Genomic DNA, 16,899 nt, shown 5'->3' on the forward strand with positions numbered 1-16,899 from the left:
AGTGGATAAATACAGAAGGGGGGAAAAAAAACCCTAACATAAAAGAAGGAAAGGTATTGTATTTACAGAACTGAAGCTGTTGCTTTGACGTTGTAAATGAAGTTGTCCCAAAAGTGAAGCCAGGCCGGAGACTCCATCTGCAGCCACTTGCATATTCCCACAGGGGTACAATATGCAGCTGATTTCCCAATTAAGCTTTTCCAGCAAAGAAGTTTTATAATTTAAACAGACTCAAAAGTTTGAGGAATGAATACATATTCATGAAGGACTAATAACACTCTGTCTAGAACACAGCTTTGAGCTGAGAGCAGCTCTGACTGGCTCATGTCTCACCCACCACACTTAGCGAAAATGGGAACGAGGAAGAAATGGCTGAAACCAGCAGATTGTGTTTTGCCAAGACAATAAATAATAACCATATTCTGACTCAAGTGCCAAATGTATAGCGCTTAATTAGAGGTCAGTAGAGCATATTTCTGCTCAGCTGTTCCATTTACAGCAATTAACATGTTCGTGTCACTTAAACTGGGTTGCAGAGCAGATTTCAAAGGGTCGAGTGAAAGCAGAATCAGGGAAGGGCTGCTCCACCTCTGGCAGCGGCTCGGGAGCAGCACCCTTGGCACCCACCCACTGGCAAAGACGCGCCACAGAGAGGTCTCAGCCTTGGTGCAGCACCACCCTGCCCCATCCCTCTGAGGGCTGAGGGGACCCTGCCCCATTCCGTGAGGGCTGAGGGGACCCTGTCTCCGGCCAGCGCTCCCTGTCCCGCCTGCCGGGGCTGTGACACCGTCACACGCCGGTGGCCGTGCCCGGGCTCCACGCCCGCCGCACCGCGTGGGCTCCACCGCCGCCTCCTCCCCAGCGCGGCTGCCCTCGGAGCTCGGTGCGGCGGGTGCCCCGGGGCAGGGGCAGCGCCGGTCCCGTCCCCATCCCCGCGGCGCGGCCCCGGTGCCGGCGGGCGCGGCAGCACCGCCCGTGCGGGGGCGGCGCGGGGGGCGGGCGCGCCGGGGCCGAGCCGCGCCTCGTCCCGCCCGGCTCAGTCCGGCGGGGCCGGCGCCGTGCCCGCCGAGGGGCCGCGCTCCGCGGCGCTGCCGCCGTCCGGGGCCCGTCCCGCCGCCCCCGGCCCTGCCCGGCCATGGGCGCCGGGGCAGCCGCGGCCGGGGCGCCGCCCCCCGCGGGCGGGCGCTGCCGGCGGCGCGGAGCGGCGAGCGCGGGCTGAGACGACGACGACGACGAGGAGGAGGAGGAGGAGGAGGAGGCAGGTGGGGCGGCCCCGGCGCTCCTGCAGCCGGGCTGGGGTGCGGCGGGGCCGGGGCGGAGGTGGCCGGGCGGGCAGAGGGAGCCGGGCGGGCGGCGGGACGGGGCGGCAGCGCGGGGGCGGCGGCGATCGCCGAGGGGCGCGGGTGGATTGGCCGCTCCCTGCCCCCCGTTCGGCCCCGTTCCCGCCGCCCCCGCCGCCGCCCTGTCCCCGTCCCCGCTCCGGCCGGGCCAGCACGCGGTGGCGGCGGCGTGCGCGGCTCCCCGGGAGCGGGGCGGGGAGCGGAGCGGGGCCCGGCACCGCCGCTTGGAAACCTCCGAGGAAAAGCAGGGCAGGGCTCACCTTCCAGCTAGGTTTCCTTTGCTCTCTTCTTTTTTTTTAGATGCGTTTCTGTGCCTGTAGAGACTTCCTTGCTTCGCCTCAGCCCTATGTGACTCTGGGGGAAGGATCATGACCGAAGTCCTTCTCTCTGCTGCTCTGAACGGAACTGAACCCAACCTGTTATCCAGCAGCGGCTGGTCTGCGGGAAACGTCACCACCAAGTGCTCCCTGACCAAAACCGGCTTCCAGTTCTATTACCTGCCCACCGTCTACATTCTGGTCTTCATCACTGGGTTTTTGGGCAACAGCGTGGCTATCTGGATGTTTGTCTTCCACATGAGGCCTTGGAGCGGCATCTCGGTTTACATGTTCAACTTGGCACTGGCCGATTTCTTGTACGTTTTGACTCTGCCCGCCCTCATCTTTTACTACTTCAACAAAACGGACTGGATCTTCGGAGATGTCATGTGCAAGCTGCAGAGGTTCATCTTCCACGTGAACCTGTACGGCAGTATCCTGTTCCTGACCTGCATAAGCGTGCACAGGTACACGGGAGTGGTGCACCCCTTGAAGTCGCTGGGGAGGCTGAAGAAGAAGAACGCGGTGTACATCAGCAGCCTGGTCTGGGTCCTCGTGGTGGCCGTGATTTCTCCAATACTCTTCTACTCGGGAACCGGGATAAGGAAAAATAAAACCACAACGTGCTACGACACAACGGCCGATGATTACCTGAGAAGTTACTTCATTTATAGCATGTGCACCACCGTGCTGATGTTCTGCATCCCCTTCATAGTGATTCTTGGTTGCTATGGGCTCATCGTGAAAGCTCTGATTTACAAGGATTTGGACAATTCTCCTCTCAGGAGAAAATCCATTTACCTGGTCATTATTGTGTTGACGGTCTTTGCAGTGTCTTACCTTCCCTTCCACGTGATGAAGACCTTAAATCTAAGGGCCAGGGTGGATTTTCAAACCCCAGATATGTGTGCCTTCAACGATAAGGTTTATGCCACTTACCAAGTGACGAGGGGCCTGGCCAGCCTCAACAGCTGCGTTGACCCCATCCTTTACTTCCTGGCAGGTGACACCTTCCGAAGGCGGCTTTCCAGGGCCACCAGGAAATCATCCAGAAGGAGCGAACACAATGTGCAGTCCAAAAGTGAGGACATGACTCTCAATATTTTAACAGAGTATAAACAGAACGGAGATACCAGTTTGTGAACAAATGCAGAAGATTTGGAAACGGTTCGAAAAAAAATCCTCCGCTTTGAGGCAGTAGGAGACTGTAGGGCTTACAAGTGTGTGAGGAAAATCTACCAGTCTCAAATTCTTTTTTAGATAAAGCCTCATTTTCTGGTCGTAGGAAAAGCTTCACAAAGTCAGTGGAAGAAATAGAATTTTAATAGAAAATAATGTGTCAAAACTCAGCTTTCCTTCAGTAGTTTCATTTATTTCTGACTTCTGTCAGATAAAGTAAAATGAAGTAAATTCCCTAAAGGAGGAGAGCAATCCAAGTGCATCTGGTTTAATGACTTAGTCTCCCACGTTTGAAAATGTTCTCAGTCAGCCTGTCTTTAAAAATAGGAAATAAAAATAAGAGCAGTGTCTTGTGTTCTGAGGCTCAGCCATAGACCAGGCTTTCTGCTCACTCGCTGTTGTACGCAAGGATTTAAATCAAAGTCATGATGCAGTTACCATTTTCAGTTTTATTTTCTTCTTCATCTACTTCTAGTGCTGATAATTCCTTGATAGTTTGGTGGCATTTATGGTTCAGTCCTCTTTCAGTGCCGGTGTTTTACTCAAGGTAGGCTTTACTGGTGTGTGCATGGTTGTGCTTTGGGATTGCGATGGTTGTTCGTGGCAAAGCCGGGCCCCTCGGCGCCGGGCACGGGGAGCGAGGCCGTGCGGGGTCACGGCTCCTGGGGCTCGGTGCCAGCCGCAGGGACGGGCCCAGCGTGGCCTGGCCGGCCGGGGAGCGCTGGCCCAGCCGCCCGGGCCCGCTGGCAGCGCGCGGAACCCGAGACGGGAGCGCTGGGAACAGCTGAGCCTTGAGGCCAGCGGCGAGCACGTGCTCCACGTACCTGCCTTGGCTGCCAGAGAGGCTCTGCTCCTGCTGAACATAACACAGGTCGTGTCCCAAGAACAGTGACTCTTAAAATGGATAATATAAATGGATATATTATATATATATATAACAATAATCGGGGGGAATTCATTGTTTTTTGTACTTTGACAAATAAATTACTGTATTAACAAGATGTTGCAATATACTACAGACTAAATCTGGCCCTTTACTATAGATCTTCTCCAAATGTGGAATAGTTCATCCAAAATTAGCCAAACTGCAACATTGTGTAACACAAGAGCTAGTGATCAGGCACAGATGAAATCCTACATGGGCAGTCTCACTCATTTCTCATATTTTTAATAAATGTATTTGAAAATACTTTGTGCTAAAAGCAGTATGAAAGCATGCTCTGAATAATGAATTTAGTGTACAAAATTAAGTGTGATGTAATCCTAAGGGTGATTTTTAACACATCACTGTTCCTCTGGTCTGCATCATAAGAGTAAAATATTTATATTTTACTTACCAATTCCAGTGATTGGTTACAAATGAGAGTAGCTCTAGTTATTTTTTGACAACATTGTTAAGCAGCTTCTGTTTGTATGTATGGCTTCCTCTGCAGAGTCCCTATTTATTGAACTTATTTATTAGGATGCTAAATGTAAAGTTTGTAAAGTGTGGTTCTCTGTGGTCATATTCAGAATTGGGCATTAATGGAAAATTGAAGAGCATGTTTCAATCACTGTAATACTGTGTCTTCTGACAGAACACCTTTATAATAAACTCAATTCCACCCTGACTATTCACTGCTGATATGTAACCTAGTGATAAATTAAACTACTGATTTATAGCCTAGAGGTAAATGAATCTCCAGCTTAGGAAGCCTCTTAAAGCAATGTGGAGAGCTCATTTAGCCCTATGAAAAATGTAGAGGTAGTGAAGAAATCTCAAGCAAGGGTCAATTGCTAATTAATCCTGACTGACAAAGCCTGTGGAACAGCACAGACTATTTATATACCACAAAAAGAGCCTGATTCACAATAAATGACTTCTCCTATTATGTGATTATTTGAGGCTTCATTCAGCTGAGGCACGTCTTGTTTGGAATGGCAGATGAATTACATGGAGAGGGAGCATAAAAATAGGATATTCTTTGTATCTGCTTCCCTGTGTTCAAAATCCTGTTCTTCCCCGAACATTTTTGTGGCCAATTTCTCGCGTTCAGTTAGGAAATAAAAGGTTCCACTAATTCGCGTTCGACCAGAGGTGCCGAGCAGCCCCAGCGGAGCGCAGCCCCCCGGGCCGGGCTCGGTGCAGCCCCCGCGGTCTGTCTGCACCGAGCTCAGCGCAGCCCTGCCCGGCGGGCACGGACTCCGAGGGGACAGCACGGGGGACAGCACCGGGGACAGCACCGGGGACAGCCAGGCCGGGAGAGCCGCGCTGGCGAGCCCGCGGCCGGCGCTGAGCCCCCCGGGCTCGCTGCGGGGCTGGCTCGGCGCTGGGCTGGCCGGAGGGAGCGGTGCCGGAGCCGGCTGATGCCGCAGGTGCTGGCCGCGGGCACGGCTCGGCTCGGCTCGGCTCGGCGGTCCCTGTCGCTGCCGAGCAGCCGCGGCAGGGAGCGGCGCTGGCAGCTCCGGTAAGCGCGTTTTCCACGCGGCTGGTCGCGCCCCGCAGCTCCGCGCGGCGGAGGTGACACCTCGCTCCGCGCCCCGTGACGCTCCCGGCTGCCGCAGCCGGCGCTGGGTCCTGCCGGGGCTGCGCCTGAGCCTCAGAGCCTCCGGCACAGCTCCTGCTCGCTCTGCCAGCCTTGCCGTGCTTGGCACGGGGTACTCGGAGCCGGTGCAAAATCCCACCAGATTCCTGCCTGCCCCTTACCTGGAGCACGCAGGAACCGTGTCCCGCCTGAGCGAGCCAGGGACTGGGCACCCAGCAGAGCTGCAGGCAGGGTGAGGGCCAGAGCTCCCGGGGAACTGCCCGAGCCTGGCCCTAAACGGAGCCTTTTGGGATGTATTTATGGGAGGCAATCAGCCCACCAGCACCAGGGGCCCAGGTGATCCCTGTGATTATCCATCAGCCTCAGGGCTGGGTGCGGTTGAAGAGACCTTTCCCTGAGCCACTCACCTGGAATTTCTAATCCATCCAATATGTGAGGAGAATGCAACTGCAGCTCCGGCCTTTGGGCTGGTAATTAATAATCACTGGCAACGATGGGTTGTGATTACTAGGGACAAGATCCAGCTCATTATCTCTCTACTGTGACCACCTAGAAGTTCCACCTTTCCTCATGCTGTGCAATCTTTGACTAGCAAATGAGATTAAGCCTGTTCTGATTTTGTGGTCATGCTTGTAACCTGCTTTCCCCCTGGGCATGCTTGGGAATCTTCTAACTACAAATCATTCTCTTAAGACACCACAAAGTTTGAAGTAAACAGTTATTTAGAGCTTAACATTTGCCAGATCCACGCCAAGAGCAATTCTCATTCATGAGCTGTATTTGCTTCCTGCAGCTCATGGGTTAATGTTCTTTCCTATTTATGCCCTATTTAACTCTTACATACCTTTAACACAGCTTGAAGTCAGCGTGAAGCCCCCACGTGAACTGCTGTCAGTTTGTACATTTGCACACATGGACTTTCCCGTTTTAAGCCGGTTCACATAACACGGAATGAATGAGCCCCTGGGTGGGGTGGGAGCAGCGCCTGGCCCTGCTTTGGGCAGCAGGGTGCCCTGGGTGTGCTGGTGAGCCCAGGGGCTGGGGAGCTGCTCTGGGGGCTGCCAGCCCCGTGCCAGGCTGCGGAGCATCCTCTGCTCTGTGCCCCAGGGACACGCTGGGGTTTGGCTCCACAGCGAGGCCCCACAGCCAAGCCCTGGCACTGTGTGAGCCCCAGGAGGGGCACGGGAAGCTTCCCTGGCCTTGCCCTCCTCCTCTTTCGGGTGAGGAAGGACGTGAGGCACTCCTGGGGGTGTCTGGAACCCAACTGCATGGCACAGCAATTTCAAATACTCTGAAGGCACAGGACTTACTACTTGGCATGTGGCTGTGAATTACTGTGTGTTCCAAGGGCAGATGTGAAAGTGCTTATTTTTCTGGTGTGCTGTGATTTTAATATTGTTAAGTTCAATTTTTTTTGTAAACGCTACTGAAACCTGCCTGCAATATCTGCAGGGACAGTGTGACCTTTTATTTACACCCAGATTATGTAGCTGCTTTAATTAAAGAGTAAAAAATCTTCTTATTTGTCTATAATTTTAATGAACAAAAATATATTTGGGTTTGAAGTTGCAACTATTTTTAGTGGCAGCAAAAGTGTGGCCCCAGCATTGCTGGTACTGCACCACTGCACCAAGCAACTCGTGTTGGAGCCACCCCAGTAGCATTATGAAACGCTCCTTCTGCCTTTTGTGTTGTTAATTCATGCTTCCAGGAGATTCTTCCAGCAGCGATATGTCTTTAAAAATAGTTAATAAAAGGCTTGCAAAATATATGCAATTTAAAACCTTGAGAGGAAGCAGGCAGACCAAATGAGAATCAAAATAAGTGAATAAATGAGTGATGCTCAGCCTCCAAAGACAAAGGAGGCACGTGGAGATGTGGTGGCAGAACAAGGGGGAATGGTTTTAGGTGAGGGAAGGTACACAGAGATCAGATATTCGAAGTTGTTCCCTGGCAGGGTGGGCAGGCCTGGCACAGGTGCCCAGAGCAGCTGGGGCTGCCCCTGGATCCCTGGCAGTGCCCAAGGCCAGGCTGGACAGGGCTGGGAGCACCTGGGACAGTGGGAGGTGTCCCTGCCATGGCAGGGCTGGCACTGGTGGCACTTTAAGGTCTGTTCCAACCCAAACCATTCCATGACTCTGTGATGTTTGGGGTCAGCGTGTCCACAGGTGGCACGACCAAGGGTCACGGCTGCGCAGTTCCAGAGGCAGCAGGCTGACTTGCTGCCCCATGCCCACCCACTCCAAGCCTTCTCCCATTCCCAGAATTCAGCCAGAGATGAACCTGCTGCCAGCCCCTCTCCCTGTACAGATGAAAGCTAAATCTGTCCTGCAGAAACTGCCTTTTCCCCCCTGGCAATGGCTTTCCTTGCAGGATGGCGAGGGGCTGTTCCTTCCCAAACAGCCTAACATTTCAAACCCCACTAAAACGTGGAACCCCGCTGTTAGCCGTGCCTTCCCTGCCATGTAGCAATTTCAGTTTTATGTTGGGCTGTGTTTCCATGCCATTGTCTCGTCTGGCTGCCAGCAGCTGCCCCAGCTTCACACCATGAGCAGTTTCCTTCTGTTCCCTCCTCATCACCTGGGATGGCTGTGGGTACGTATCAGTCACTAATTTCACCTGATTTATTTTAGGATTTACTTACCTTCCTCTTAATTTTCTTCCTCTTCGTTTATCTTTGACCTTAATGCAAATGGTTCAGCTACCCATTAAAATTATTCCATTAAAATTGTATTTTCTTACCAGTAAATGAATTCTGTCTTCAACAAAGCATGCTGTTCCATGCCTTTCCAAAATTTCCATTCCAAAACCTGCTGAGGCCCAAAGACCTCGTCTTCCCCCAGCACATAAAGCTTTAAATGCTCCAAGTCAGGCAGGTCCAGGGCCCTGCTCTGGCTGCTTGTGTTTGCACGAGCAGACTCAGGCAGTGCGTGAACACCAGATCTAATATCTGAGCTGACTGCGCATTTATCTCTGGTTCCACAAAATCACAGAATAATTTATGTTGGAAAAGGCCTCCAAGACCATCGAGTCCAATGACAAAGGCTTCCTTTAGCCCTGGCCCAAGTGGGCAAAGGCAGTTTGTGACCCGGGCAGAGGCGAGGCAGCGCACGGACCTGGGGGATATTTGTTTCTAAACTTTAATTTACAGCAAAGGCCAGCCCGTGGCAAGAGGCAGTGGGTGGAAGAGGTAAATAATTCAATAAATGGGGGTTTTCAGACCGTGCAGCTCGGGTTTCTGCTGGCAGCACCGGGCCCTGGCTCCGCCGGGAGCTGCCGGGAACGGCGCTGGGATGGAGCCGAGCTCGGGCAGGGCTGGAGCAGGGCAGGGCCCAGAGAGCACTGGGGCCACATCCTGAGGGGTTACCCAAACCTCTGGGGGTTACCCGAACCATCACAGCCTGAGGGGTTACCCAAACCTCTGGGGGTTACCCAAACCATCACAGCCTGTGGGGGTTACCCAAACCATCGCAGGCAGTGAGGTGGGGGCACTGCCCAACCCATGCCCGCATCCCCATGGGGCTGGAGGTGCTCGGGTTGAGAGACCAGGGCAGCTCAGAGGGGCTGGGCTGTGTCTGTGCCACCCTCAGGAGCACCCAGAGCTGTGAGCTGTGTCTGTGCCACCCTCAGGAGCACCCAGGGCTGGGAGCTGTGTCTGTGCCACCCTCAGGAGCACCCAGAGCTGTGAGCTGTGTCTGTGCCATCCTCAGGAGCACCCAGAGCTGGGAGCTGTGTCTGTGCCACCCTCAGGAGCACCCAGGGCTGGGAGCTGTGTCTGTGCCACCCTCAGGAGCACCCAGGGCTGGGAGCTGTGTCTGTGCCACCCTCAGGAGCACCCAGGGCTGGGAGCTGTGTCTGTGCCACCCTCAGGAGCACCCAGGGCTGGGAGCTGTGTCTGTGCCACCCTCAGGAGCACCCAGGGCTGGGAGCTGTGTCTGTGCCACCCTCAGGAGCACCCAGGGCAGCTCGGCTCTGTGACTGTGGGTGTCACCAGCCCCAGCAGTGCTGGTGTGGCACCGAGAGGACAGTGAGGTGCTGGCTGTGTTTGTGTCCCCTGGGGCACACAGCCCCACACTGTGCTCCCTGGGGAACGGGGCTGCCCCTCTGGGAGTGACCCACGGCCTGCCACAGCCACCAGCACTGTGTCCTGCAGCCCCAGTGGAAGCTGGAGATCCCAAAGGAGAACCAGGCAGAGACTCCCACCGGGAATCCCCTTCCCAGGGTCCCGAGGGACTGCTGCCTGCCCGTGGGAGCATCCTTGCATCCCTGAGTGATGATCAGAAAATCTGCTCTTTTAAAGTGCTGGAAACAGCATTTACCCTTCCTGGCATTCCCCTACAGCCAAGGAACAGCAGAGCTGTTTGTGTTAATAATTCATAGAAGCCTTCTCCCTTCGGTTTATGGCTGTTCCACGCAGCAGCACCAGGATCTGCCCCACGCCCTCCTCCCTGAGCTGGGGCAGTGACCTGGGACAGACTGAAGCCATCAAACCCTGCTGCTCCCAGGGACCTTCCCCTGCAGGCTGAGAGCCTTGCTCTGGCTCGATTCTTAACCAAAACCAGGTCCTCACTTTTCTGAAGAGGCACAGGTTTCTATAACCCTGGCACAGGTTTGTCAGGAGGCCGTGGCTGCCCCTCCCCTGGAAGTGCTCACAGCCAGGCTGGGTCCTGGTGGGTGGCAGGGCTGTGCCCCGTGCTGTGCTGGCATTCAGGCATGTCCTGACAGAGATTTCCCTGTGGAAGCCAGGCTGCTTGGTCACAAATGCCCTTCCTTCCCCTGTGAATAATGGCCTTTTGTGGGGAGCTGATTTTTATCCAAGACAGTGACTGAGAAGTGACCCAGCCGTGGAGCCAGGGCTGGCTCAGCGCTGGGACAGCGTCAGGGGCTGGGGCCAGGCAGAGGTGTGCAGGAGCTGTGCAGAGGCACCCAGCCTTGGTACCACCCAAACAGACCCCAGGGACTGGCAGAGGAGGGGAAGGGGTGCTCCTGCACACAGCCAAGCATCCCAAATGCACATGCCAGAGGCTTGGGGCACAGCCCTGGGACCAACAGATGGGGATTTGCTCACTTGGTCTCTCTGGGACCCAGGTGGGAGAAGCCCTTGGGGATTATAACACAGTTTTTTTACCAAATATTACGTTAGTGCTAATTTCAGAATTAAAGTGTACTTTTAAGACTCCACAGAAGTTAAATTCTTAGCAGAGTATTGAGTTTTAATATCCTCAGTAACAACACCAGAGTAGTGCAGTCGTACATTGAAGATAATAAAGCTTTGCACTGTAGAGGGCAAATTCTTTATTTGTTTGGTTTTACTGGCCCATCACTATCCCCATCCCTACTGTGGGCTCTCTACAGGGCCCCAGGACCCAGATGGGTGCAGCAGGATGGATTTCTCCTCTCCCTGCTCCTCTCGGCTGCAATTGGGCCAATCCAAGGGGAAAATGGCCTTGCAGGGGTTTGTAGCACTTTCAGGGACAGCAGCCAGGCCAGAGGGAAGCAGGTCCCGGGTGCTGCCCGAGCTCCCTTGGCACTGCAGCTCTCCTCCTCCTCAGCAATGTGTCAGGACACGTTTGGCACAAATAAAAAGTTGTTGTTTAACATTCTTGTGTATTTGTGAGCGGTGGCAGTGATGCTTCCTGTAAAACAGAGCTGCGAGCGTGGCAAAGCTGTTTGATGTTACAGCCTTATTTAAACAGCATTTAGATAGTAAAAGCAGTCATTCCCCTCATCCCCACATACCAGCTACCCATTAAAATTCCTTCTCATGCTCCTGCACAAAGACTAATTTTGGCAGAAGGCTGACTTGCCCTAGATTTTTAAAAGACTGCTTGTTTTAAAACAAAGTCCTTCGGGGAAGGGAGGGAGCTGGGAGATTTGCTTCCTCCCCCTGCCCTCCCAGTCTCTTCACCTCGACCACCCCCATCCCATTACCTCTGGTCACCCCTTCCCATCACCCCCCACTCGGTCACCTCCTGGCCTTGGAGGGTGCAGTACCCTCCTCCTCCTCATCCTCCTCTTCCTCTCCCATGGAGGGGCTCCTGGTCCCTTGGAGGGTGTGGAGGGGAGCTTTGAGCTTTGAGCTTTGTGCTTTGTGCACGGAGCAGAAGGAGCCAAGGGAAGATTGAAAATCTGTCATTCACCTTGACATTGACACACTAAAAATAAAGTTAAACACTTTTAAAAACAAATTATGTCAATATTCAGATATTACTTGAGGGACTCGACTCAGAATAAAACTCTGGGTTTTCAAGCCATCTCTTGCTACCATCAGAACAGCTTTTCACCAGGATATTCCTTTGCTTCTGGCTTGTTTCCTCTCCTTCACACTGTGGACAAAGTGTCACTCAATTGAGACAGCTGGGAACAGCGAAAAATCAGAAGAAACCTGACCCACAGGTGTCCTGTAGAACGCAGAGCGAGCAGGCCCAGAGAGACCCACAGAGGCAAATCCACAGCCAAACCCTCGCGGGGAGCAGATGGAGGAGCTGACTTGTCTCTTTGGCTGTGATTCAACGAAAATGTTTTCTACCCTTTCCTTTCTGCACGGGGATAAATCTGCAAAGGAAAACATTTCTCGGTGCTGCGTGCTGGCAGGGCTGGTGCCGCACTGCCCCAGCCCCTGGGGCACGTTCCTTCCTGAGTGCTCTGAAAGCTGCTCTGCCTCCGGGGTCAGCTGCTGCAGCCGACAGAGGTCAAACACCAGCGAGTCCCAGTGAGTCCCATTCCCCTGCAAATGGTGGATGAGCAGCTGCCCTCAGGGCATGTACGTAAGGAAGCAGACCTGAATTTTCGGCTGGATTGAGCAGCTCTCTGTAGCTTGCCAGAGAGCTTGTCACCTTGATGGTGACATCAAGGAATGGCTCCACAGAGGGACGCTGCCTTCAGAACCCCCGTGGGGCTCCTGGGTGCTCTGCCCACAGCAGGGATGGAGCTCGGCTGCCAGCTGCAATTCACCCCCTGTCCCACACCGGGCTCAGCCGGGGACCAGGGCAGGGCTGGGGCTGGGGCTGTGCCCGAGCCACCCGCGGCTGCTGCCACCGCCACAGAGGCTCCAGCGCGGCCCCGAGCCCTCGCCACCGGCTCTGCTCATTAAAGCTCTCCTGTAACTGATAGTGGAAGGGATGACTCAGCCCTAAGTATAGTCACCTGCACCCAAAATAGAGCCGAGCCCTGCAGCAGCTCCGTGCTCTGGGTGCAGGTCAGCCGGGAGCGTCTCCCAAACCACTGCGAGCTCGTGGTGTGACACGGGGTGGCACCACAGCTGGCCCTGGCTTTCACCTGCTTTGACCCTCAGTCCAGGACGGGATTCCAAAGTAAACCCTCTGACATTAATCCCCTCCATTGAATGTACAGAAACACAAATTTCAGTCGTTCCTTTTCTTGATCAATTCACACTGACCAGAGCTCATGAACAGGATCAGCTTACACCACATCTAAAAATACACCATCAGCTACACACAGATGGATCTAAGGGGTGTGTGTGTAACTATGTGCATGTGCACGTGTCCCTAAAGCTCTAAGACTTACACAAATTCCTGATGCTTTCCTGTAAAAGATGGCAGGCAGAAAACACAATGCCCTGGCAGTGCAGAAATGGGGCCTTTGTCCCTTGCTGTGAAGACCCTGTACCCACAGGAGCAGATCCAGAAGCATCAGTGAGTTCACACTGGTGGGAAACCTCCAGAAGGAAAGAGGAGCCAGAGCCACTCTGCCCTGGTGTCCTCATCAGCATCCAACACCAAGAGTTGAGGGGCTGCATTCTGGACTTTGCCTCTTTGGCCGAATTGTTTCAAATAGCAAACAGAAGAATTTGCCTCTCAGACCGAGATAACCTGCAGTTAACTCCTGACAGGATGTGCACAGCAAACCTCAGGAGCAATCTGCATGTTGTGAAATGCAGCCCCAGCACCGGTCCTGCCTCCTGCAGCCTGCGAGCACAAAGCCAGGCTGCACAGCGTGCTGTGACTGACCCCGCTGGCAGCACCACCCCTGAGTACAGACTGAACATCCGCAGCTGCACCGGTGACAGGGCAGCAGCAGAGGCCGCCCAGAGGAGCCCTGCTGGGGCATGGAGGTTCCCAGATGGATTTTGGAGGCGGGGTGCTTCCAGCAGCAGCCCCAGCTCCCCTCTTCCCACAGGGTGTGAGGCTGGCTGAGCCCCAGCCCCAGCTCTGCATTCCCTGGGGCTGGGCAGGGCTGTGTGCCCCAGAGCCACCATGGGAACAGGGACACGCCAGCCTGGGGCTCCTCCAGAGGCTCCTGCTCTTCTTTCCCAGTACCATTGTAAGGGTAGAAGCATCCACATGGAGTCACTGAAAATGAGTCATATTTCAGTGCCGTCTAATTAGTCGATACTGTACATGATATTTGCCAGCTCGTGCTGTGAACAGTTACTTTACATAACCCCTGGAGAGGTGTGTCAGGCTCCAGTGGCTTACAAGGTCTCAGCTTTGAATGGGATTAAAGCATGGTGCTCATTCTCATCAACTCCAAACCTGTAGAGCCGCTCACATGTGGCATCCAGTTGAATGAGGTGCTTCTTTGGGCAGGTGGCAGTGACACCTCTGAGAGGGCATGAGGCTCTGGCACTGCCATTCTCCTCTGCAGGATGCCCTGAGCCCGGCTGGGCACTCCCTGCCCCCTAAGGGTCACCAAACCACCACAAGTGTTGCAATCCCTCTGGTCACTGCTCTATCTGAGCCTCGGTGCCTTTAGGATCTGCTTCTCCCCCCGCTGCCCCCTGGGCTCAGGGCACCAGGACAGAAGAGTGGCAAGGAATGGTGGGGGTACCCCAAACCATGTGGGAAGTGCGGAGCAGCAAAGCACTGAGCCAGAAGCACTAACTGCATCCGTGTCTGTGAGAGCCACTTAAGTGGAATAGAAACTTTCCCTGACAAATCTCATACATTTCTCTTGGTGCCAAGTGACCATTAAAGGAACACGATCCAAAAACCACATTAGCCCATCCTGACGTGTGGGTGCCAGGGATGCCAAGACGCCGCCGGCTGCAGCCCAGTGTGTGTGAGCTGCAGCTGCTGCAGCTCAGGTACAGGAGCTCGTGGTGGGCAGAGGAGATCCATCCTGTGGGAGCAGGGACTCTCCTCGTGACCAGCAGCCCCGGGATGACGCCACAAGGCCAGATGCGGGCAGGCAGCCCTGCTGTGGTCCCAAACCCCGGACACCAGCACAGCCCCTGACTCTCCTGCGCCAGCAGCATGAGCAGTGACGCTCGTGATGGCTCCTGCCACTGCACGGGGTGACAGAAGCTTTGGACAAACCCCTGCACAGCCTCTGGAAAAGGAGCAGAGAGGAGCCGGGGAGCGGAGGGGGAGCTGCGGGCACGGCCCCGGGCCCTGGCGGAGCGCGGTCCCGGCCCGCGGCCCTTCCCCTCCGCGGCCGCCGCTCCCGCACAGCCCAGCGGGCCCTGAGCCCCCCTGCGACCCCCACGGTGCCAAGGGCGGCCCTGGAGCGTTCCCAGGCGGCAGCGAAGGAGGAGCTGCGCTGCCCTTCCTGGGAGCGCCGCCAGCTCCGGCGGCGAAGCGTGAACCGGCGGCCGCCCCCTCTCCAGCACTCCCAGTTCCCAGCCTCGCTCCCTCCCTCCCTCCCTCCCTCCCTCCCGAGCTCTTCCCAGAGCTGCTGCTGTCACTGCTCCAGGGCTGCATTTAGCTATATTTAGCCACTGCTCTCTCTCCGAATCGCCTGGGCTAAGGGATGTAAGGCTTCCCAGGTAGTTCACAGAGCTGGGTGAACTCCTCTGCCACGGTCACCGGTTCAGAAGGCCCAGCAGCGGTGGCAGGAGCTGGCACACCTGTGCCCATCCCGTCCTGCATGGCACCCGGCGCTGCCGTTCCCCCGGGCATGCAGCATGTCCCCAGCCAGGAAAAACCGTGATTTTCCTTCTCGGGCTTGCAGGAGCCAGAGCCCTGCGGGGCTGGGACCGCCCTGGGCAGCCCCGAGAGAAGCAGGCACGGAGGGGGAGGCAGAGAGAGCGTGCGAGGCGGAAGGCAGAGCTCCCTCTGCAGCTCCAAGGCACGGCGCTGCTCCGAACCGCCCGGCCGCCCGCTGCAGCAGCGCCGCTGCCCCCGCAGCCCAGGGACACAGAGCAGCCAGGAACACCCCAGGGATTGTCCTGCCAGGAGCACCGCAGGGATTGTCCTGCCAGGAGCACCGCAGGGATTGTCCTGCCAGGAGCACCCCAGGGATTGCCCTGCCGGGAGCACCGCAGGGATTGCCCTGCCAGGAGCACCCCAGGGATTGCCCTGGCAGGAGCACCCAGGGATTGTCCTGCCAGGAGCACCCCAGGGATTGCCCTGCCGGGAGCACCGCAGGGATTGCCCTCCAGGAACATCCCAGGGATTGCCCTGCCAGGAGCACCCCAGGGATTGTCCTGCCAGGAACACCCCAGGGATTGTCCTGCCGGGAGCACCCCAGGGATTGTCCTGCCAGGAGCACCAGAGGAATTGCCTTGCCAGGAGCACCCCAGGGATTGCCCTCCAGGAACATCCCAGGGATTGCCCTGCCAGGAGCACCCCAGGGATTGTCCTGCCAGGAGCACCCCAGGGATTGCCCTGCCAGGAGCACCCCAGGGATTGTCCTGCCAGGAACATCCCAGGGATTGCCCTGCCAGGAGCACCGCAGGGATTGCCTTGCCAGGAGCACCCCAGGGATTGCCCTGCCAGGAGCACCCCAGGGATTGCCTTGCCAGGAGCACCGCAGGGATTGCCCTGGCAGGAGCACCCCAGGAATTGCCCTGGCAGGAGCACCCAGGGATTGCCCTGCCGGGAGCACCGCAGGGATTGTGTCCTGGCAGGAGATCCCAGGGATTGCCCTGGCAGGAGCACCCCAGGGATTGCCCTGGCAGGAGCACCCCAGGGATTGCCCTGCCAGGAGCACCCCAGGGATTGTCCTGCCAGGAGCACCCCAGGGATTGCCCTGGCAGGAGCACCCCAGAGATTGCCCTGCCAGGAGCACCCCAGGGATTGTCCTGCCAGGAACACCCCAGGGATTGTCCTGCCAGGAGCACCCCAGGGATTGTCCTGCCAGGAACACCGCAGGGATTGTCCTGGCAGGAGCACCCCAGGGATTGCCCTGCCAGGAGCACCCCAGGGATTGCCCTCCAGGAACATCCCAGGGATTGCCCTGCCAGGAGCACCCCAGGGATTGTCCTGCCAGGAGCACCCCAGGGATTGCCCTGCCAGGAGCACCCCAGGGATTGTCCTGCCAGGAACATCCCAGGGATTGCCCTGCCAGGAGCACCGCAGGGATTGTCCTGCCAGGAGCACCCCAGGGATTGCCCTGCCAGGAGCACCCCAGGGATTGCCCTGGCAGGAGCACCCCAGGAATTGCCCTGGCAGGAGCACCCCAGGAATTGCCCTGGCAGGAGATCCCAGGGATTGCCCTGCCAGGAGCACCCCAGGGATTGCCCTGCCAGGAGCACCCCAGGGATTGCCCTCCAGGAACATCCCAGGGACTGCCCTGCCAGGAGCACCAGAGGAATTGCCTTGCCAGGAGCACCCCAGGGATTGCCCTGCCAGGAGC

General features: G+C 56.3%; 1 protein-coding gene across 1 annotated transcript; it reads left to right on the plus strand.

Moving 5' to 3' along the window:
- The first annotated feature begins 1,179 nt into the window (after positions 1-1,179).
- Positions 1,180-4,446, plus strand: P2RY1 (purinergic receptor P2Y1). The gene is made up of 2 exons (XM_053951326.1): positions 1,180-1,262; positions 1,641-4,446. Exon 2 carries the CDS (start codon positions 1,709-1,711, stop codon positions 2,798-2,800), a length of 1,092 nt encoding a protein of 363 aa, XP_053807301.1. The 5' UTR covers positions 1,180-1,262; positions 1,641-1,708; the 3' UTR covers positions 2,801-4,446.
- The last annotated feature ends 12,453 nt before the right edge of the window (positions 4,447-16,899 follow it).

The sequence above is a fragment of the Vidua chalybeata genome, chromosome 10, assembly GCF_026979565.1.
Source record: "Vidua chalybeata isolate OUT-0048 chromosome 10, bVidCha1 merged haplotype, whole genome shotgun sequence".
Lineage (NCBI taxonomy): Eukaryota > Metazoa > Chordata > Aves > Passeriformes > Viduidae > Vidua > Vidua chalybeata.

Excerpts from the sequence above, each read along its gene's own strand:
- P2RY1 (XM_053951326.1), top strand. The coding sequence starts at position 1,709 with ATGACCGAAGTCCTTCTCTCTGCTGCTCTGAACGGAACTGAACCCAAC.